We start from the raw sequence: 22087 nt of genomic DNA on the forward strand, positions 1-22087 counted from the left end.
ATTCTTTTTATACAATATTGCCAAAATCTGACCTAATAATAATAATAATAATAATAATGATGATGATGATGATGATTTATTTATAGCCCGCCCAATCACAAGGAATCCAGGTGGGTTACAACAGTAAAAATAAAGATAATAAAATAAAATACAATACAATAAATAAATAAAATACAATAAAATTAAAGAGAGCGAAGTGAGTACATTCACAGTTAGGCCTGATGGAAGTTGGGCCTCTCTTTTTAATTTCCTCCCAGGTCTGATGATGATGTCATGGAGGGAGGGCTCTTCTTCTTGAGGCAAGGATTTTATTTTAATTAATTTTAATTTAATTCTTCTCATTAAATTTAAGAGAAGAATTGGTGGACAGAGTGACATAAGTCACAGTAAATGGGAAGGTAGAACTAGGTAGGGAAGGCCTGCCGGGAGAGATCTGTCTTAAGAGCCTTCTTAAAGGCTGTAAGAGTAGAAATGTCACGGATCTCCTTCGACAGGTCATTCCATAGCTTCGGAGCTGCAATGGAAAAGGCCCTCTGGGTGACTGAAGTTAGCCTAGATTTTATTGGCTGAAGTAGATTCTTCCCCGAGGACCTTAGAGTGCGGGACAGACAGTATGGAAGTAGGCGATCTTTTAAGTATTCTGGACCCAAGCCATGTAGGGCTTTGAAGATAATCACCAACACCTTGTACCTTGCCCAGAAACTAATTGGCAGCCAGTGAAGGGATTTCAAAACCGGTGTTATGTGATCGGTACGACGAGTACCTGTAATTAACCTGGCTGCCATATTTTGTACGAGTTGAAGTTTCTGAACTTGGCACAAGGGTAGCCCCATGTAGAGCGCATTACAGAAGTCCAATCGAGAGGTGACCAGCGCATGTACAACTGTTTCAAGGGCTCCCTGCTCCAGGAAGGGGTGCAGCTGGCGTATCAGCCGAAGCTGATAACATGTGCTCCTGACTGTTGCATCTACCTGAGCTGTCAGGTGAAGCGACGAGTCAAGGAGCACCCCCAAGCTGCGGACAGAGTCTTTCAGGGGAAGTGTGACCCCATCCAGAACTGGCTGACATAATTCCATACCTGGGCTTGGGTTTCCTATAACAAGTACCTCCGTCTTACCTGGATTCAGCTTGAGTCGGTTTTCCCCCATCCAGTCCATTACCGCCCCAAGACAGGCATTCAGAGGAGAGATGCCATCCATAGACACTGCATCAGTTTGAGACATAGAGAAATATATTTGGGTGTCATCAGCGTACTGATAACATCCTGCCCCATGTCTTCGGATGATTTTTCCCAGCGGCTTCATGTAAATGTTAAACAGCATAGGAGACAATATTGCGCCCTGAGTTATCTCTCCGCCTCTACTGCCAAGATCCTGGTCCATGCCCTAGTGGTCTCACGACTTGATTACTGTAACATCCTCCTGACTGGGCTTCCTCTTTCTCACCTCCGTCCTTTAATTTCTGTCCAGCATTCAGCTGCACACATTATCACATCTGCCCACCGCTCTGACCATATCTCTCCTGTGTTGGCATCCCTTCACTGGCTCCCCCTCCCTTTCTGCATTCAGTATAAGCTCCTGCTGTCAATGTTTAAAGCCCTCCAAGGGCTGGCCCCTCCTTACTTATCAGGCCTTATTTCTCCTCACCTTCCCACTAGGGCACTCCATTCTGGTAGTCAAGGTCTGCTGTCCCAGCCCAGGATTTCCTCTGCCCCATCTTGCATTCGCCCCTTTTCACTCACTGCCCTTCACTCCTGGAGCCTTCTTCCCCCACGAGCAAGAGCCATCACTTCTTTAACCAGCTTCAAAACGGAGTTGAAGACCATCCTGTTCAGGGCAGCGTTCCCAGGCATTGCGTAATTGTCACTTGCTATTTGATGTTCTTTTGTTGTCTGTTTTATTGAATCATTTCCTGTATTGCTATGTATTTTAGATGTATTATCCTACTAGAGAGGCCACTTCCCCACCACCACTCCCTTTGTGTTGTGTCTTTTTAGATTGTAAGCCTGAGGGCAGGGAACCGTCCAATAAAAAAGATTGTATGTACAGCGCTGTGTAAATTTACAGCGCTTTATAAATAAAGGAGGAGGAGGATGATGATGATGATGATGATGATAATAATACTGTAGGCACAAAAGTGGAGGACCGGGTTTTTTAGACTATTTGATTTTGCTGTCATCATGGAGCTTCACCGGATCCCAAATTCTAAGCCTGATTCAGAATTGCTGCTTATTGTTTAAAACTCATAATGATTAGGCTGCTTGAAGGGATTCCTACATGATTTGTCTGTGCGTTCAGGTCAGCAGTGAGTTGAGGTACTGTTGATGGGTAAGAGCCACTGTGTGTTGTGGTTTGAGTGTTGGACTATGTCTCTGGAGACCAGGGTTCAAATCCTTGCTCAGCAGTGGAAATCCACTGGATGCCCTTGGGCATATCACACTCAGCCGCAGAGGAAACCAGAGGCAAAACCTTCTGAACAAAACTTGCCATGAAAACCCTGTGATATGCTTGGCTTATGGTTGCCGTATGTCAGAAACAACTCAGAGGCACACAACAACAACAACAACAACAACAACAACAACAACAAACTGTTGATGGGTATAGAAGATGGGAGCTCTCAGACAGAAATTTTCTGCCTTAGGCCTACTCCACCATCTCTAAGACAAAAAAAAAAAAAAAAAAAACTGGAATATATTGTGATTCTTTCTGAAATTCAGCTTTTCTCCAGCAACAGCAAGAAACAAACAATAAAAACAAATTCAAAGCTGCCAAATATATATTTGTAAATGGCAGAATTTTGTAGAATGACTGGGAGATGTTTATTGAAATATGAAAGAACACTTGTATATGGTTAAAAATAGTTGTTAGTCTGTATCACTATACAAAGTATTGCCTCAAGGGAATAAATATTTATTCAATCAACAAGTGCAAGTTTGGTTTTGTGTACTGAACTTTTTGGGCACTACGAAGAGACACCAGGGATCATATTGCAAATATACTTTGGATAATGTAGTACATCAAAGAATTTCAAATGAAAATCAGCCTGTGCTTCATAAATTATAGCACAGCCTTTGACTGTGTAAATCATGAATAACCATGGATTGCTTTTAAAGAAATGGCTTTGCCACAACATTTGATTGTCCTAATGTATAAACTATACTCAGAACAAGAGGCTACCCTCAAGACAGAATATGGAGAAGCAGAATGGTTCCCACTTGGCAAAGGGACAACCAGAGCTGCAGTTTATCATCCTATTTTAACATTACACTGAACAGATGATATACAAAGTGAGATTAGAATCAGAGGAAGGAGGGGTTAAAATTCAAGGAAGAAACATCAACAATTTAAGATATGCACATGACACGGTACTGCTGGCAGAAAATAGAGATGACTTGGCATAATTGCTGAGGAAAGTCAAGGAAAAAACTGCAAAGGCAGGTTTACAGCTGAATATTAAAAATAAAATTAAATAACCATAAATGATTTACATAACTTTAAAGTAGACAATGAAGACATTGAAATTGTTAAGGGTTTTCCATAACTTGAGTTGTTCACTAATCAGAATAGAGATTGCAGTCAAGAAATTAGAAGAAAAGTAGGACTTTTATGGGCAGCAGTGAAGGAACTAGACAAGATCCAGAGGTTTACAGATGAATCATTAAGTACTAAAATTAGGATTGTCCATGCCATTGTATTTCCAGTTTCTATCTATGTTTATGAAAGCTGGACAGTGAAGAAGGCTGATAGGAAGAAAATCAACTCATTTGAAATGTGGTACTAGAGAAAATTCTATAGAAACCATGAACTGCTAAAATTACAAATACATAAAGGGGTCCTAGAGCAAATCAATTTTGAATTGTCCCTAAAAGCCAAGATGACTTAACTGAGATTCTTATACTTTGAACAAATCATGAGAAGACGAGTCAGTAGAAATGACAATAATGGTAAGGTAGGAGCTAGTATGAAAAGATGGATAGAGAAAGCCATGGCCCTGAGTGAACAAGACCTAGTGACAGTATGACTTGAAGGTCACCATAAATCAAAGTTGACTTGATGGCAATTAACAACAAACAAAAATATTTTCCTTTACAGTGTTGAGTATCTTGTGTACAAGTGATGAAAAAAACAAATCCATTTCATTTCTGGGATGTAATACAACAAAATGTGGAAGTCAAAAGGGGTGTATGTGAATACTTCAGCAAGGATTTTCCTTGAATCCTAGAACTAAGGCTACATCTGCTCTGCAGAAATAATCTAGGTTTACACCTCTTTAACTACCATGGCTCAGTGCTAGAGAATTCTGGGAATTGTAATTTGTTGTGGCACTGGAACTCTCTGACAGAGCAAACTAAATGTCTCACAAAACTACAGTTCCCAGAGTTCTATAGCCTTGAGATATGGCAGTTAAACTGTCAACCTGGATTTTTTTTCTACAGTGTGGATGTAGCCTGAATCTATCTATTGTCAGAAGTATATGGTTGCATGTCTAAGATACTTGAAATTTATCTTATGATATTTAGAGAGATACAAAACATTAATTACATTCATTATGTTTAGAAAAGTGCATGGTATGTTTGAGTCCTTGTTATCGTGTGCCTTCAAGTCATTTCTGACTTGTGGCAGCTCTAACATGAATTTATGCGGTTTTCTTGGCAAGATTTTCCAGAGATTTTCCTTTGCCTTCCTCTGAAGCTGACAGAGGGTGACTTGCCCAAGGTCAGTCAGTGGGTTCCCATGGCTGACCAAGGATTTTTGAACCCTGGTCTCCTGGAATCCTAGTGCAACATTCAAACCACTACATCATGCTGGCTCTCTGAGTCTTATAGTCTCAAAGTCTTCTTTCATCTTTCTTTCTTTCTCCCATCTTTTTTCTACTTCTTATAGCAAAAGCTGAAAAAAACATTTTAGTTGATTATGTTTGAGTCTTACCTTAACATAATCAGAGAAAAAAAAATCAGCCTTTGCTGTAAAAAGTGGGGGGAAAGACAGGAGAAACAAAAAAGACGAAAGGAAACTAACACTTTCAATTTCATTTTACTATACGCTTTTCTGGATTGCAATCAGTTTCTGAGATACACTAAGGAAGTGGATCATAATCCACAAAAGCAGATGTTAAAATAAATCTGTTAGTCTTAAACATAACATTCTTATTTTTTCTCCCATCTACTCTTTTATATGCAGGAAAACTAACATAGGGCTGGAACAGACGGCCCTTTAAAACCTCCGTCCGGGTGGCTTGGGAGCACGGCATTTATATGCCGCATGCTCCCAATGCTGCCCTGAAGCCGTCTGGAAGTCAGGCCAGATGTGGGTGGCTTTAAGGTGCTCTGGTGGCACAGTGTTTATACGCTGCATGCTGTTGGAGTGGCTTGAAGCTGCCACCGGGCCGCAGTGGGGTGAGAAAAAGTGCCTTTTCCCCAGCCAAAAAAGGAGTGGATCTTTACCACTCCTTTTTCGGCTGGCTTCAAGGTGGATTGTTTGCAGCAGCCCCAATCTGTTTTTGGAAAGGCCCTCCCGCCCATCTATTTTGCCCCATAGTTATCTTTTTAAAAATGCTATGAGTAGTAATATTTTTAAATGTCATTTGAAATAAATAATGTGTAACGTACATGACATAATTTTATGCTCACATTTACACAATTACAGAACTGCCAAAATACTCTTTTCTTGCTTGCTTGTTCTTTAGGACGCCTTCTGTTTTGTTGTTCTTAACAAGATGACTTTTTCCTCCTTTCTAGGTCTTATGTATGCTTTTTGCTTCACTGCTTATTACTCATCCCTTCCTGGCAACCTATCTCCTTATTTCAGCTACTTCCTTCTCTTCCTCCTCCTTCTCCACTTCCTGCTGGTAATTCATTTTCGCTTGCAAAGTATTTGTTTCTAGATTATATATTCTGGATTACAGAATATATAAACTATAGAATTAAGCTAAATTGAATGTATATATCTATATATTAAGATTTGAAAATATTCTTTCAGGGGATGTCAAATTGGTTTCCAACACTGCAGCTACTGAGTTTCTTTTAAAATGCTAGTAAAATGTAGAGACGATCAAATCTGTCACCTTTGCTTTTTACTGCATTCTCATTTGAATAAATTCAGATTAAAACTGAAATTCTTCCCAGTCGATAGAGATGGGAAAGTCCATCAGTTGTGCTTTCTCACTTTCTGGATGTTGTTAAATTCTGATTTTTTTTTTTTTTTTAATGTGACAAAATTCCCACCTATATCTGGTGAAATTCTCTAGGCATACTAAACAAGAGGGGAATCTTATCTCAGAACTGATTTGTAAATTCCCCCAGTTAGTGGTCAGTGCTGGGTTCAGTGAGATAAACAGTGCAGCTTTTAAGTTTGTACTTAAATATATTCGAATATAGATTGAAGGGACCATTTAAAGGCTGTGTCCTTTCTAAGCAAAGAGCGCATATGTGTAATATTTTTTTAAAAAACTATAAAGATTAAAATTTAACTAAATACTATATAAATTTTCTTATTTTTAAAACTTTTCCTCTGTAAAAATAATGAGTGTATTACAGTATAAAAATGTGATTACAATCTGTGGGAAAACTTCTTGTTGTTTTTTAGGATAACAAGAATGTTAATAGATCAGGATGGCCCAAATTGGCGAGAAAAGCTGTCCCCGATTCCTGTTGTTCCTGTATCTGCCCAATTACATTGGTGGGATGGAGGAAACGTGACTTCAGAGACAAAACTGGATAAAACTTCACCCAGGCATGGCGGTCAAAAATCACAGATTTCTAGTACGTATTGAAGTGCAATGCAATGTAACACATATGTAAATATCTGTAAGTAGTACTGATAGTAAACATTTATTGAAAAAAAGCACTCATCATTCTGAAAATGTTGATCTGTTTACAGAGAGGTGTGTATATAGTTTCCATGTATTAAATGTACTGGGAGATTCTCGAGATTCTCTTTCGCTGCAGGCTTTTGTGCCAAAAAGACTCTCACCAAGACATATCTAGAATATCAGAATTTTTTTGGAGTAGCTTCTGGCATATTCCAAAGGTTTAAACAGCATTTACAAGTAAAAATTGGAAAGGTTTGATGGACACAGTGTTTGGGTGTTTATACAGGATTATTTCCAGCTCATCCATTATCTGCAGGGACAATTAAGATTAACAACACAGGCCTAAAATATTTGTCATACACTGTCAGTAAGGTGTATTCTGTGTTCTGATTATGGCTCACAATAAAATGTACATGAAGGAATTTGAAACAAAACTTTGCAGTGGATTAGATAATCTGTGATATATATAGTCCAAAGATGCTAGAATCATAGCCCACTGCCACCTCTGAGTCTGTAAATTTTATTGTTACATAGTGAGTGGCAGTTGAATGTAACATCAGGAAAGGACATTTTTTAACTTTATGCTATAAATTTTTCCTCATGGTCTCTGTGCTTCACACAAATGAGATTATCCCGTGCCTGTGAAAAGCATTGTTCAGAACCTTCTAGAATCCAGTAGAAGCCTTTTGACAGTAATAATAATAATAATAATAATAATGATTTATTTATAGCCCGCCCAATCGCGTAAAATCTGGCCGGGTTACAACAATAGCAAAAATACATAACAAATAACAATTTCAATAAAAAATAGCAATACAAATGTATATCAAATTCAATACAAAATACATAGCAAGTAACATAACAAATCAATTAAAAATGCAAATTAATTCCTTCACACCCCCATTCCAATCCTGAAATAAACAATAATTAGCTAATTTATAGTCTTAAAGTAAACATAATCCAAGATACTAGACATAACAATACGAGATACAGAATCCAAAATACAACGATATAATAATAATTAAAATACAACATATGAATCTAACTAACTCTTACAACTCTCTCCTGACAGCAAAAATCATAATACAGTATAAAAAAACAATAATAGATAACAAGTAAAAACCATTATCCCTATACTTCCATTAGCATTAACACACAATAAACTTTCTTCTCAGAGTGAAATAAATTAAATTATTGGAATTGTGGAAGAAGGAGGCGAGTGCATATTCCCTCTTCCCTCTTTCGGCTGGAGGAGTGATGGTCTGGAGGCGAGCACCGAGGCTTTTAAGTCCTTCCCTTGCCAGTAGCCCCACCCACCTCCGGCAACTTTATACAAGGGGCTTCCCACCGAAACCACCCGTTCCTTTTTGTCTGCCACTATAGCAGCTTCATGAGGAACCATTCTTCATTGCTTCACTTTCAATTTTGCTTTGGCCTTTGACCACTTAGATATCAGCTTTGCCATGTTGGATTTCTCTTCCCATCTAGCATTTGGCTGTCAAAGCCATGTTCACTCTCAAGGCTTGAACTTCTTCCTTTTCCAAGCTACCTGGCTGGGATGGACAGCGTGTCTAAATTGTTTGGGTGTTCTACCTTTATATCACAAGCATGCAATAAAAGGGAGCTGCATTTAAAGTGCTGCTTTATAAGCAGGCCCTTCAGCCTCCAACTCCAGCAATGCCATGTGCCTCTATTGAGATGAATGCTGCTGCAAAAGCAGACCATCTGTTAACAGCTGCTGGTACTGATACCAAATGATTTCCAAAGTCCAGTTCAGTCCCATCTGCTACTTGACATGGAGCAGTTGGTGGCATGTACCATCACTACCACACTCAAGGCTGCTTGTGGAAATTCTGATACCTGTATGACTTGTACTCATCCTCCAACACCGAGGAAATCTTTTGAGTTGGAGTTATTGAAAGAGGCACAAAAAGAAGACACATTAGAAGGACAAGGGTGAACCATCCACCCCATTCTGATCAGACACAACTCAACCTGTGGTGGTTTCTCTTACTGTTGAGGCACCTGCAACCTGGGAAGACTCCCCAAAAGACTCACTTGGCAAAGCAAGTGAATGTACAGTGTTAAAATAAATAAAACTTATTTATACCCCGCTGTAAAAACAATCAAAGCAGCTAATAATTTAAACATCCACACACAATATTACATCAATATAACAACACCCCCCCCCCTTATAAAAGGATTGGTTTTGGCTGACTGAGAGGAAGGGTGAGGAGGAGCGGGGTGAAGAGATTGGTCATGTCAAGCAGCAGCTACAAAGTTCAGAACATTCCAAACCACAAATCTGAAACCTGCGAATGTGAAGGGTGGGGAGATTTGTCCTGGAACCAAAGCCCAGCAAGTACCAAGAGCCCATGGTATGTTCTTCATGTTTGCTTTCAGGAGTGAAGAGACACATAGTCTGTGAATACCAGTCTTGGTTTTTGAATGGGGCAAAACTGGTTCAGCAATACAGTCACCCCTCCACATTCATGGGGGTTAGGGGCCAAGGGCCCCCACAAAAGTTGGGGTCAAAGTTGCCATTAGTGAATGGGCATCTCTTTATCTGTTTTGGGAAACAGGTGGAAATTCAGAAGAGATGTTCAAGATTCTTAAGAAGCAGGGAAATGAATTTGTGAAAAAGGGTAACTATGAAGAAGCACTGAAAAAGTACAATGAGTGTATGAAGTTAAATTCCCAGGAACTGACCATTTACACTAACAGGTAAGAAAATCTCCAGAATCTGGAACCTATTTTCATTTCAATCAACAGGATTAGTTATTAAATTTATTGGAAATTATTTTCTAAGATCCATCATTTTTGTGGTTGAAAACTACTTCCAGTGTTACTGTTATATGTAGGTCCATACTTATATACAAAGATGTCTTTCTTATGCAGAAATAATGATCGTCATCTGGGCTCATGATCCCCACACTGGCTTTCCATCCAGTTTATATGAAAATTAAACGGCGTAGCCATTGATAACACGTAGGCTGTATGCAGTGTGATAATTTGTTCTCGGACTGGATGAGTGCAGAGGTTATATGTGCTTAACAGTGCTGTGTCTGATTTTTTTCCCTCCTACTGTATTGTATTAGAGCCCTTTGTTGCTTGAAATTGTCTCAATATGAAGAAGCCAAAAAGGACTGCGATTATGTTCTTCAGACAGATGATTCTAATATAAAAGCTTTATATAGAAGAGCTCTAGCATACAAAGGATTAGAGGTAAGGCTAGGGAGTAACATGCCTGTTAACTTGCAATTGCTGTTTATTGATTATCACATATATTTAGCAGTTATGTAACTGAAGCTTGCAATATAAGGGGATGTGTAAACAAACCCCAAACCATAAACATTAACTATATATGGGGAGGGGTGGGACATGTTGGGTGAAGCAGCATGATAACAAGGAATATAAACTTGAGTGATACTTTTGGTAAATACTACCAAGTCTTAACACCTCCACTGGCAGGGTATCTTGACAGCACAGGACTGTTCCAAGATCTATTGACAGCAGTGGTGTCTTCATTGCCATTTTCTCTTATCAAGAGGTGAGTGAGAAGACACTGTAAATCTAGGTACATTGCTATGTAGCATTGCCCTTTGGGCAAATGAAAGAAACAGTACTTGAACAGGGTGGTTTTTTCTGTCTGACTGTGTTACTGGAGTTTTATTAGCCACCCACCAAGTGCAGTGCTGGAAGATGGAAAGTGTTGCTGACTCCCTAGGTTTAACAGCATGCGATTCCTTCCTCTTATCCCTAACATGGTAGGGAAGGTCCTTTGCCCCTGCTTGTAGGGTCACCCAGTAGCACTGAAAGAACTCCCTCTATTCACAGCCAGCCAGCAGGCCAGGAGTAGATGGGTGTAGCAAGCAGACAGTACATTGTACCAAAAAAGAGTAGTAGAAAAGGATTTGTATGTTTACATGCAAATGTATCCAATTAAAACCCACTTGCCTTGGGAAAGGAAAACTTTAAAATGTTGAATCAAACAAATAAATCGTGCCTTAATATGGTTTTAAAATATCTTTTAACTGATATTATGTGTTGTGTTATTTGTTGTTGTTCTCCACTTCAATCCACAGGGAGAGGCGAGTAAGAAATAAGGAAGAGAAGAAGTAATAGTAGTAGTCGTAGTTAGGCTTAACAATGATTAAAGTTATTTAATTGCAGTTCAGCCTAGTCAGTCATTTTATAGCATTTTAATACAATTTTTAGTTATTTAGCAATAGCATTTACATTTGTATACTTCTTAATAGTGAATTCAGTGGTTTACAATCTGTAGGCCAGTTGCCCCCAACAAGCTGGATACTCATTTTACCGACTTACAAAAGGATGAGTCAGCCTTGGAGCCCTGGGATTGAACTCACAATGTTGTGGCTGCAGTTTCGGCATTTAACCACTGTGCCACCAGGGCTTCTTATTTATTACAGTACTTATTATATGCTGCCCTAAAACATTTGATTCTCTGGGAATGTGATGCTGGTTGGCAACAGTGCATGAAACAGATTAAAAGATTGAAACCAGGGATGGGAATTGTGCCCAGCAGATACTGTTGAATTGCACTCCCAGCTTTGTTCATCATTGGCTGTGCTGGTTAAGACTTATTAGAGCTCCTGGTCAATAACAACTGGATAATTCAGAATTCCTATTCCTGATTTAAACTTATCATTATAGAAGTTGCCTCTGTGAAGTAAGCAGATGCTTCTCCCACTTCAGACTAAGGGAAAGAGATACTTAGAATCATGTTGTGATTACCAAATTTTTGTTCAGTCATGAGAACAATTGGGGGGAAAATTGTTTGGCAGCAATTCCCTCACCATACTGGGAGATGCCTGAAAACATAAAAAGTGTCTTACTGGACACAGATGGCAGCCTAACATTTGGCAACACCTTTTGTATAAATGCAGTAGAGCCAGCATCGTCTAGTGGTTTGAGTGCTGGACTATGAGTCTGGAGTCCAGGGTTCGAATCTCCACTCAGCTGTGGAAACCCACTGTATGACCTTGGGCAAGTCACACCGATGCCGCCTCAGAGGAAGGCAAAAGCAAACCCTTTCTGAACAACTCTTGACAAGAAATCCCCTTGATAAGGTCACCATAAGACAGAAATGCTGCGAAGGCACGCAACAATAAATGCAATAATTTTAGCCCAAACTCTTATTACCATGTCTTTTCTTCTAAGCATTTGCAACTATTGACCAAGCAGTTACAAATAAATAAGCTAGACTTATACATTTGTGACTCTCTCGTGTTCATGTTTATAGTGGTAGTACTATTGCCACGGTCCATAAACCTACCATTAACAGCCTGCATTGCACCGAGAGGTCGGTTCTGCTGGTGATCAGGGTGCAGCAGGGTGACATTTCCAGCCTCGCCACCCAGCAGTCTGCAGTGTGAAGGCAGAAGTAGGACTCCTATGGCAATTCCTCATCACACTGCAGATCACGGGCAGGAGGGGGCTGGAAATGTCATTCTGCTGCACCTGGATTACCAGCAGAACAAAACTCTTGCCATTCAGTGCAGCTGATGGCTGTTAAGGTAGGTTTGGGGAGCTGGATCAGGAAATGTAGCTACATATATGTAACAATATCTGTGATGTATGCTTTCATTTCATTGTGTATTTTGAAACTTTAGTTTTGATGGCCATTTCCCCCCTAAATTTCAGGACTACAAAGCTAGTATTGATGACCTGAATAAAGTTCTTCTAATAAATCCAAGTATCGATGAAGCAAAGACGGAACTGCAAGAAACTACTCGGTTGCTTAAACTCAAAAATGTTATAACCAACAAACAAAAGCAAAGGAAAACAATTGAAATCCAAGAGGTATTTAGTTTTAGTTTTGTTTTTAAAGCAGAGAGACCCAAAAGGGTCTGAGATCACTATGCCAAGTTTAAATCATGCTCTCAGCTTTAGTTAACAACTCTCAAGTTCTTTTGGTCAAGTTGTACATAGAAGTTCTTTGTTTTGAGGAAACAGGGCATTGATAAGTAACCCAACTATTTCACATCTTGCAGGTTTTGGATCATACTCCACTAAAAGGATCCTTTTGTTGCTACTTTTACTAACATGGTTGCTAGTTATCAGCTGACTTGGTTCCACATATTATACCACATTGATGTTAACAAAGGCAGCTCACTGGTCATTTCCTGTTCAGTATTCATATTCAGAATCCCATTAACTGACTAATTGCACATATTTCTGGTTTTTAGCTGTAAAAACTCTGAGAGAAGGTTTAAACAAATAGAAACAAGACATTCCCTGCTATCAGGTTTACAGTCTAAAAGGATATGGCACAAAAGAAAAGGGATGGGGAGTAGTATGGTATATTGGTTTAAATGTTGGACTAGGACTCTGAGAGACCAGGTTTCGAATCCCCACTTGGCCACTGAAACACACTGGGTGACCTTTGACAAATCATGTTCTTTCATCCTAAGAGGAAAGTAATGGCATACTCCTCTGAAGAAATCTTAAAAAACAAAACAAAAACCAACCGCCTTTGAAAACTGTTTAGAAACTTCAGCAGGTCCAAAATGTTGCAGTCAGGCTGTTGAGCAGGGCTGGTTACAGGGCTTATATGACCCTCCCCCCATTGTTGAAACAGCTACATCGACTACCAGTCTGTTTCCAGGCAGAATTCAAAGTACTGGTTTTGACCTTTAAAGCTTTACATGGCTGGGGTCCAGGCCTTTTGAAGGACTATATCTCCTTATATAAACCAGGGTGTGCATTGAGATCTGCAGGTGAGGGGTTTTTTGCCATTTTGCCACCCTCACAGGCATGGTTAGTGAAGACTCGGGAGAGAGTCTTCTTTGTGGCTGCTCCCAGGCTTTGAGTTGGCCCCTTGCCTCCTGCCTTTCCACCGGCAATTGAAGAAATTGCTATTTAGGCAGGATTTTTAATTTTACCTATGAAGTTGCAGTGTGTGAAGTGGTGTGTGTAGAGAGAGAAACTGTGTTTTATATGTTAAGATTTTTTTAGTGTTTTAGCTGTTTTAATCATGTTTTAATAATGCTGATGTTTAATTCCTTTTTAACTTTTTGTAAATTAATGTTTCAGTTAGATCTCTCTCCTTTTTTTAATTATTGTAAGCTGACTTGGATCCCATTTTGAGAGAAAGGCAGGATATAAGTGAAATAAATAAATAATTTAAAAACCAGCAAAACACAATAGGGTTCCCATAATTTGGAAACAACAACAGAAGTTTTGATTGTGCCACAGGGTTCTGTCCTGAGGCCAACAATCATCAATATTTTTATCATTATTATATGGTGAGCTAGAGCATCCTAATCAAATTTGCAGAGGAATAGCTCCTAACACATTGGAAGATAGGAACAGAATTCCAAAGAATCTAGAAAAAAATAGAAAATTGTCCTGAAATTAATGGAATGAAATTCAGCAGAGACAAATACAAAACCCTACATGTAGGCCACAAAAACCAGATGCATAGGATTGGAAATACTTAGCTTAACAGTAGTACATGTGAAAAGGACCTTGGAATTATTGTTGAACTTAAGTTGAATATGATCCCAGCAATGTGATGCTGCAACAAAGAAGGTAAATAGTATTTTAGCTTGCATTAATAGAACCGTAGTTTTCAAGTGGAGGGAAATAATAGTCCCACTACATTCTGCACTAGTCAGACCTCATCTGGAGAACTGGTCTTGGTTCTGGGCACCTCATTTTAAGACTATAGACAGGTTGGATCAGGTTCAGAGTAAGGCGAGAATGATAATAAGAGGTATGAACAACAAAATACAGTGTGCCGGCACCATTCATGGATGCATTTTATGCGTCTTCCAGGTTATGTGGAAGCTGCACGGGGAGTAAAACAATGGTGCGTGCGCCTATGGCTCGCACGCACTGCGCTGCCACATGCACACACCTCATTATTTCCTATGGGGCTCGAGCATAGGCAGATTTTCCCTTACGCAGGGGGATCCAGAACGGATCCCCCGCGTAAGGGGAGGGCCCACTGTATGAGAAACAGTTGAGGGAGTTGGACATATTCAGCTTCGGGTAGAGAAGACTCAGGGGTAGTATTATTGCACTCTATCTAAAGGGGTGTCACAGAGAGGAGGGTGCTGGTTTATTCTTTAGTGACCCAGAGGGCAGGATTGGATCTAATGGTTTTAAGTTACAGGAGAATAGATTTAATTTGACCATTGAAAGGAACGTCTTGACATTAAGAGCAGTTCAACAGTGGAACCTATTACTTAGAGAAGTGGTGAAATCTGCTTCTTCTTCGTGGTCTCTGCGAATCACACAAATGGGTTTATTCTGCGCCTGTGCAGCAATCCTCGGAAACTTCTGGAATCTCCAGGCAGAAAGCAATGTATCTTTCTGCAACTTTTTGGCAGTAGCCCCGCCCACCCATATATAAGGCCCCTGGTGGCCCACTCCTCTTCAGTTCCTTCATTCCGCCGCGCTAAGCAGCTCGAGGAACTTCGCTAGCATTTCGCTTGCTCTTACATTGGAATCTCTTTGTCCATTCGTTTGGACTCTCCTTCGGCTTGACCGCTTCTCTGACCTAACGGACTTCTCTTGCCATGGCCTCCTTTAGGAGGAGCACAAAGTGCGGGGTTAAAATCCCCATGGCCAACGGCAATGTCCACCGGACCCTGAAGCGGGGCCGGACATTGAAGGCTGCGCTGTACGAAAAAGCTCAAGCAGCGGGCTTGCTCATCCTCGCCGCCTCCAAAACCCAGCGTAAAGGGTCTCCGAGCACGGTCTCAGTGCCTCCGCTATAGTCGAGGCCAGTACCTGCTCCGTCTCCTGACATTGGGTCAATCAAGACCACGATGCCGACGCCAAAACCCGGCATAAAGGGCCTCCGAGCACAGTCTCAGTGCCTCCGCCATAGTTGAGGCCAGTACCTGCTCCGTCTCCCGACATTGGGTCAATCAAGACCCTGACGCCGACGCCAGAACCCGGCGTAAAGGGCCTCCGAGCACGATCTCAGTGCCTCCGCCATAGTCAAGGCCAGGACCTGCTCCGTCTCCTGACATGGGGTTGATCAAGACCCAGCCTAAAGGGCCTCCGAGCACGGTCTCAGTGCCTCTGCCATAGTCGAGGCCAGTACCTGCTCCGTCTCATGACATTGGGTCAATCAAGACCCCTACGCCGACGCCAAAATCCGGCGTAAAGGGCCTCTGACCATGGTCTCAGTGCCTCCGCCAGGATCGAGGCCAGTACCTGCTCCGTCTTCTGACATTACGTCAATTAAGACCCCGACATCACCTGTGCCGGCATCTTCCTGGACAGTGCTCTTGGAGCCCAGGGTCCTCCTTGCGAGCCACCTTTCTGTACTGGCGGACAGCCTGCAGATAGTCAGCATGGATTCTGAATCGGAGGGAGAACCCTCAGACTCCAATGCGCCTCTATCCCCACAGAGGTCAAGATCAAAGCCACGCTCTCCCTCTCGGGACAAATGGCACATAAGTTCTCCTTCACGGAAGGGCAGGGGCGCCCTTGGTACAGAGGCTGATGAGGCTTTGGCCTATGAACGACCGACACGGTCGAGCCAGATCAGGACCCACTCGAGTCGTTCCCAGACCTTGTCTATGACCAGCCCACGGGACAGTACCTACTCCCAGTGGCACCTTCCCATCTGCGTCGTAGCATTCGTGGCCCCACACGGACGTTCCTCCCCACTCAGGCCGTGGACGTCACCTAGGGGCCCAACGACTTTGACAGAGATGACCCTCCTAAGATCACCTCTCTCGGACAGAGGATCATAGTTCATTCCTGAGGGCCCGACACTGCCATCGCCCACCGACGATGTCAGGGCCTTTGCTGACAGGGTCATACGGATGGCTGGCGCCCTCAAGTTAGAGGTGGCCCATCCTGATGATGACGCCCTCGACCCAGTAGAAAAGACTATCCACGGATCGACAACTTCTACCGGGTCACTCCGTCCACTCCGTCCTGGCTCTCCAACCACCCTCAGCTGAATTCTGCTATAGGGGAAGGAGCCCAGGCTACTTTCGTTCCTAGGACGTCTCTTCGCCAGTAGAAAGACAGCAAGAAGCTGGATGGACTGGTTAAAAAAAAATTCTTTTTCTTTTTTGCCTCAGCTGCTCTTGACTTAAAGATAGCCAACTATGCAGCCTGTATGGGGCCTATATACAGTTTCTGGTCGAGGGGATGGGCCCTACCATTGCTGATCTCCCAGACGATAGGAGACGCATGATGGTCGCTCTGTGAAATGAGATCCATCTGATAGCAGGCCAACAGATCATTTCTGTCAAGCACACCACAGACTGTGCATCCAAGTGCTATATGGTCCATAGCCCTTCGCCGTTACGCGTGGCTCCGGGCCTCTGAACTCAACCCCCAGGCAAAGGCGGCGATTGAAGATATGCCCTTTGACAACTCGGGCCTCTTCAGTTAAGACACGTCAAAATTATTCTGGCCGACACCCCTGGTATCCCGGCTCCCAGCAGGGAGAGGTTCTAATGTGCTCCTGCACACCTCTTCGCCTCCTTCTCTGATAGGCTAAAGCCCTTTTATGACACCTGGGCTTCTATCACCACTGACCCCTGGTCACTTAGCATTATCCGTAGGGGTTATGCCCTAGAGCTTTGTGAGCTCCCACCAAACGGAGCTTTCATCTCAACTGTCCCCTCGGACACCCTTCTCGATGGAGTGCGCACTCTTTTAGTCAAGGGCGCTACTAAACCTGTTCCCCCTTGGAGGGTTCAACGGTATTTTTTCTCCAGGTACTTCACTGTACCGAAGAGAAACTCGGGCCTCCGGCCCATAATGGACCTTCAGCCCATGAATGCCTTTATTCTGTGCAAGAAGTTCAGGATGGTAAATCTTGCCTCGATTTTACCACTCCTACAGGAAGATTCCTGGTTTGTGACACTGGATTTAAAGGACGCCTATTTTTACATTTCAGTATTGGAGGACCACCGGAGGTTCTTCCCCTTGCTGTTGCCATAGAGGCTTACCAGTACGAGGCCCTTCCCTTCGGCCTCTCTAAAGCTCCACAGGTCTTCACCAAGGGCATGGCGCCCGTGGTGGCCTACCTGCGCAAAAAAGGGGATCACAGTCTTCCCGTACCTGGACGACTGACTCTTCAGGGCGTCCTCCAAATAGACTCTCCTCGAGGACCTCCATTTGCCCTCTCGCTCCTTCTTGCCCTGGGCCTGCAGGTCAACTTTGACAAGTCTAACCTGCTCCCTACCAAGCTCATTGACTTCACAGTCAAGACGTTCCTTCCAAGGTGCTCACTACCCCACGGACCATACAGAGATCCTTACGCTAGTGGCTCCGACATGACACTGTCTGCATAGGGATGCCATTACTGCCTCCACAACTGGTCCTCTCCTTGACCACGGACGCCTCCCTGCAAGGTTGGGGTGCCCACACTCTGATCTTGCTATAAGGGACAAGTGGTCGTCCGCAGAGGCCGCTCTCCACATCAACATCTTGGAGATCCTGGCCGTGGAAAAGTCACTCAGAGCTTTTCGGATGGTTCTTTCCGATAAGGTCGTGCTTCTGCTCACAGACAACACCACCGTCGTACACTACCTCAACAAACAAGGAGGTACGAGATCAGAGACGCTACTAGCTGTCACCATCCTCATTTGGGAAGGTGCATACAGCACGGGATGCTGTTGCAGTGCATTCACCTGCCGGCGATCAAAACAACCTCGCGGACTAACTGAGCACGTTGTCCTCCACTTGCCACATATGGAGGCTACACCCGGATGTGGTGAACCAACTTTTCGCCCACTGGGTAACCCCTCGGCTGGACCTGTTTGCTTCCCTGTCAAACGCTCACACACCGAGGTTCTGCTCTCCAACCGGAGAGCCGAGATCAGAAGGACACGCCTTCCAGCTCAAGTGGACTCAAGGCCTACTGTATGCCCCTCCTTCGTTTCCTCTGATCACAAGAGTGTTCTCGAAGATGTTAGCCGACCGGACGGACTCAATCTTAATAACTCCGTGGTGGCCCACACAACCTTGGTTCGCTTGCCCCTTTACTACGACAAGCCCAATAGTATCTCCGCTTGGAATACCGGCCCAACCTACTCTCGCTTCATGACGAGCAAGTCCACCATCCCGAGATGCAAGCTCTCCCATTGGTGGCATGGAGGATTCAGTACTGAGGGCTCTTCCACTCAGTGTACAACAAATAATTAGGGCAGCGTAGAGACCGTCTACCCAGACGGCCCATGCTTACAATGGAACAAGTTCCTTGCCTTCCTACAGACCAAGGACGTTCCACCAACCCGTGTCTCCATCCCAGTGGTCCTGGACTTCTCATGACACTGACTGGAACAGGTTTCTCTGTAAGTTTTATAAAGTGTTACCTGTCTGCCATCTCCTCTCACTATTTGTTTAAGGACAAAGCCCCTTTGTTTAGAGACCCTCACATAGAAAGGTTCTTTAAAGGATTCAATAATGTGCATCCACCGGCTGCGGTTCCTCCTCCGCAGTGGAGTCTAGACACCATCCTGGCGCATCTGGTGTCTAAACCCTTTCAACCCTTAGCTACTACGGATCTGAGACTCTTGACTTGGAAGGCAGCTTTCCTAGTAGCCATCACATCAGCCTGCTGGGCTGGTGAACTGTGTGCCCTCAGGGTGGATCAACCCTTTCTCCATTTCACAAGGACAGGGTTGTTCTCCGTACAGACATCCCCCTTTTACCTAAAGTGTTGTCTGCCTTTCACATCAATCAGGACATTGTTTTGCCGACTCTGGCTCCTAATCCGACCACAGACTCTGAACGTCAGTTTCATCAGTTTCATGTCCTGGATGTCCGGAGGGCGCTGGCGTCTTACCTGGACAGAACATCTGCTTACAGGCGCTCGGAGAAACTCTTTGTTTGCTACTCCGAAGCCAAGAAAGGGCTGCCGGTTTCACCGCAGAGGTTCTTCAAATGGGTCGGCAACACCATCCGCCTCTGCTACGAACTGGCTGGGAAGCCCTTGCCAGGTCGGGTTAGAGCCCATGCAACTAGGGCGGTAGCCGCATCCTCAGCCTTCTTGATGGGTGATTCCCCTTGAGGATGTGTACAAGGCTGCTGTCTGGTCCCAGCCTTTGACATTCATCAGACGTTAAGGCTGGACGCCAGGGCCAGACAAGACACAGGCTTTGGGAGGGCAGTGTTACTTTCTGCCATTCACTGAACCTACTGCACTATTAATAGATACAAGGTGCTGGGTTACGCTGTTTACTGATTGTTGATTTCATTGATTATGTTTGACACTCCCTCCTCCACTGACTACAGCTCGCTAGTCTAAACCCATTTGTGTGATTCGCAGAGACCACGAAGAAGAAGAACAGGTTGCTCACCTGTAACCGTGTTTCTTCAAGTGGTCATCTGCGAATTCACACAAACCCGCCCATCCATCCCCTCAGTGTCTGTTCATTTGACAACGCTTGTTGCCGCGCTGTTTGCGGCTCATTCGGAACTGAAGAGGAGCGGGCCACCAGGGGCCTTATATATGGGTGGGCGGGGCTACCGCCAAAAAGTTGCAGAAAGATACATTGCTTTCTGCCTGGAGATTCCAGAAGTTTCCGAGGATTGCTGCGCAGGCGCAGAATAAACCCATTTGTGTGAATTCGCAGATGACCACTTGAAGAAACACAGTTACAGGTGAGCAACCTGTTCTTCTCTGGACATCTTCAAAAAAAGATGGATGGCTATTCCAAATCTGATTCTGTGATTTTGCACTGCTGCCATTGTGATGATTTACATTGCAATTTTCAGTACTTCTAACTAGATGTAGAAGTACTAAATTGCTAGATGCACATTCCCCACCACCACATACACACAAAGCACAGTTTGGCCATTCTCATGGCAGCTTTGAACACAGAAATTTGGTTCTGAAAATAAGTACCGTATATACTTGACTATAAGTTGATCTTATGTATAAGTCGAGGGCAGGTTTGGGGGCCAAAATTATGGATTTTGCCATGACCTGTGGATAAGTTGAGGGTAAAACCTGGAGGCTCCTTCATTGTGTGTATGTGTGCACGGGACAAGAGGGACTGTTGAAGCAGCAATGAATCACTTACAAGGCTTTTTGCTTCAGTGTTTCACCCTTTACTCCTGAGACAGCAATGAGGGCAGGCAGGAGAGGAACTCCTAAACAGCAGTCAGTCACCTAGGACTCTGCTTGGCTCAAGAGAGAAAGAAACTGCACTCCTGACCGCATGGAGAGATCTGAAAAAGCTGGTATCACATTACCATAAATAAGTCAACTTTGGGGGGATTTGGGGGTCAATTTTGGGCATAAATTTTTCAATTTATAGACAAGTATATACAGTAATCATTTATGCATGTAAGCAATGGTGTAAATCATTCTTTATACGCTTGAATTGGATACTATTAACATTCTTTCCTCAAGCACATTCTCACTTCTTAAGTATTATAGGTGCATAAATACCCTTCAAATACGAAGCTGGGATAAGGAGGTCACCTCCTCATTGCGGGGGAATGTAGCTGAAGAGCATGTCCAGATGATTAGCGGCAATGGCATGGGTCTTTTTAATGCTGTTGGCAACCCATTGAGAAAAAACCCCTAAGGAACGGAGTATCTAACTTCACTGTAGTCAGCCATGGTTGTAAGTGCAAATGTACTAGTTTTTCAACTTAAGATACCATTGTGGTAGATGCTGCAGTGAGGTCTGTGATGAAATGAAGTTTGGAGTATTACTCTTAGGATAATAGGAGGGTTTTAAAGGATTTGTGCTGCTTGAAAAACTATACGTAACATATCTATATTAAAACCAACTGAACCGTGGTTGTTTCTTTTTGAAGGCAAATGACTGTGAGGAAGAGGAGGATGCCAACACCAATGCTTCAGAGAATGTTGCAGTAAAATACCAAAGTGCTAAAGGAGAGCTTGAAACAACAGTGCCATTGAATAGCTCAGAGAAGCTGATAATTTCTAAACCATCAAATGCCTATGAATTTGGTCAGATTATAAATGTTGTGAATGCCAATAAGGACATCACTGCTTGTGCAGAGCTGTTAAGAGTGATTGAGCCAAAAGATTTGCCAGTATTTTTGAGCAACAAATTAGAAGGAAGTGTTTTTCTAATCTTTATCCAAGCCCTGCAATCGGATGTGTTTTGCCAGGACTCCGATCTAGTGTACCAACATCTTGTCCATCTGAGTAAAGCTGAAAGGTTTAAAGTAAGCAGCTAATGTTGTCATTGTAAATTCTTTCAGTGAATGTAAATCACAATGAAATGCTTGCTAATAATTGTGTTGACTAGTCATTTAGCAAATACAAGTGTTAACACACATATTT

At 42.9% G+C, this 22087-nt stretch overlaps 1 protein-coding gene across 2 annotated transcripts in view; it reads left to right on the forward strand.

Moving 5' to 3' along the window:
• The window catches only part of LOC149317537 (sperm-associated antigen 1-like), a 62288-nt gene that overhangs the window by 37669 nt on the left and 2532 nt on the right, over nucleotides 1-22087 (forward strand). For both annotated transcript variants that reach the window (XM_089517717.1, XM_089517718.1), the window contains 5 exons: nucleotides 6585-6760; nucleotides 9393-9534; nucleotides 9909-10035; nucleotides 12478-12636; nucleotides 21592-21969. In XM_089517717.1, the coding sequence (XP_089373843.1) occupies nucleotides 6585-6760; nucleotides 9393-9534; nucleotides 9909-10035; nucleotides 12478-12636; nucleotides 21592-21969 (982 nt within the window). The remainder of the gene's footprint in view (nucleotides 1-6584; nucleotides 6761-9392; nucleotides 9535-9908; nucleotides 10036-12477; nucleotides 12637-21591; nucleotides 21970-22087) is intronic.

The sequence above is a fragment of the Sceloporus occidentalis genome, unplaced genomic scaffold, assembly GCF_023333645.1.
Source record: "Sceloporus occidentalis isolate IW3139 unplaced genomic scaffold, rSceOcc1.0.p SCAF_3, whole genome shotgun sequence".
Classification (NCBI taxonomy): Eukaryota; Metazoa; Chordata; class Lepidosauria; order Squamata; family Phrynosomatidae; genus Sceloporus; species Sceloporus occidentalis.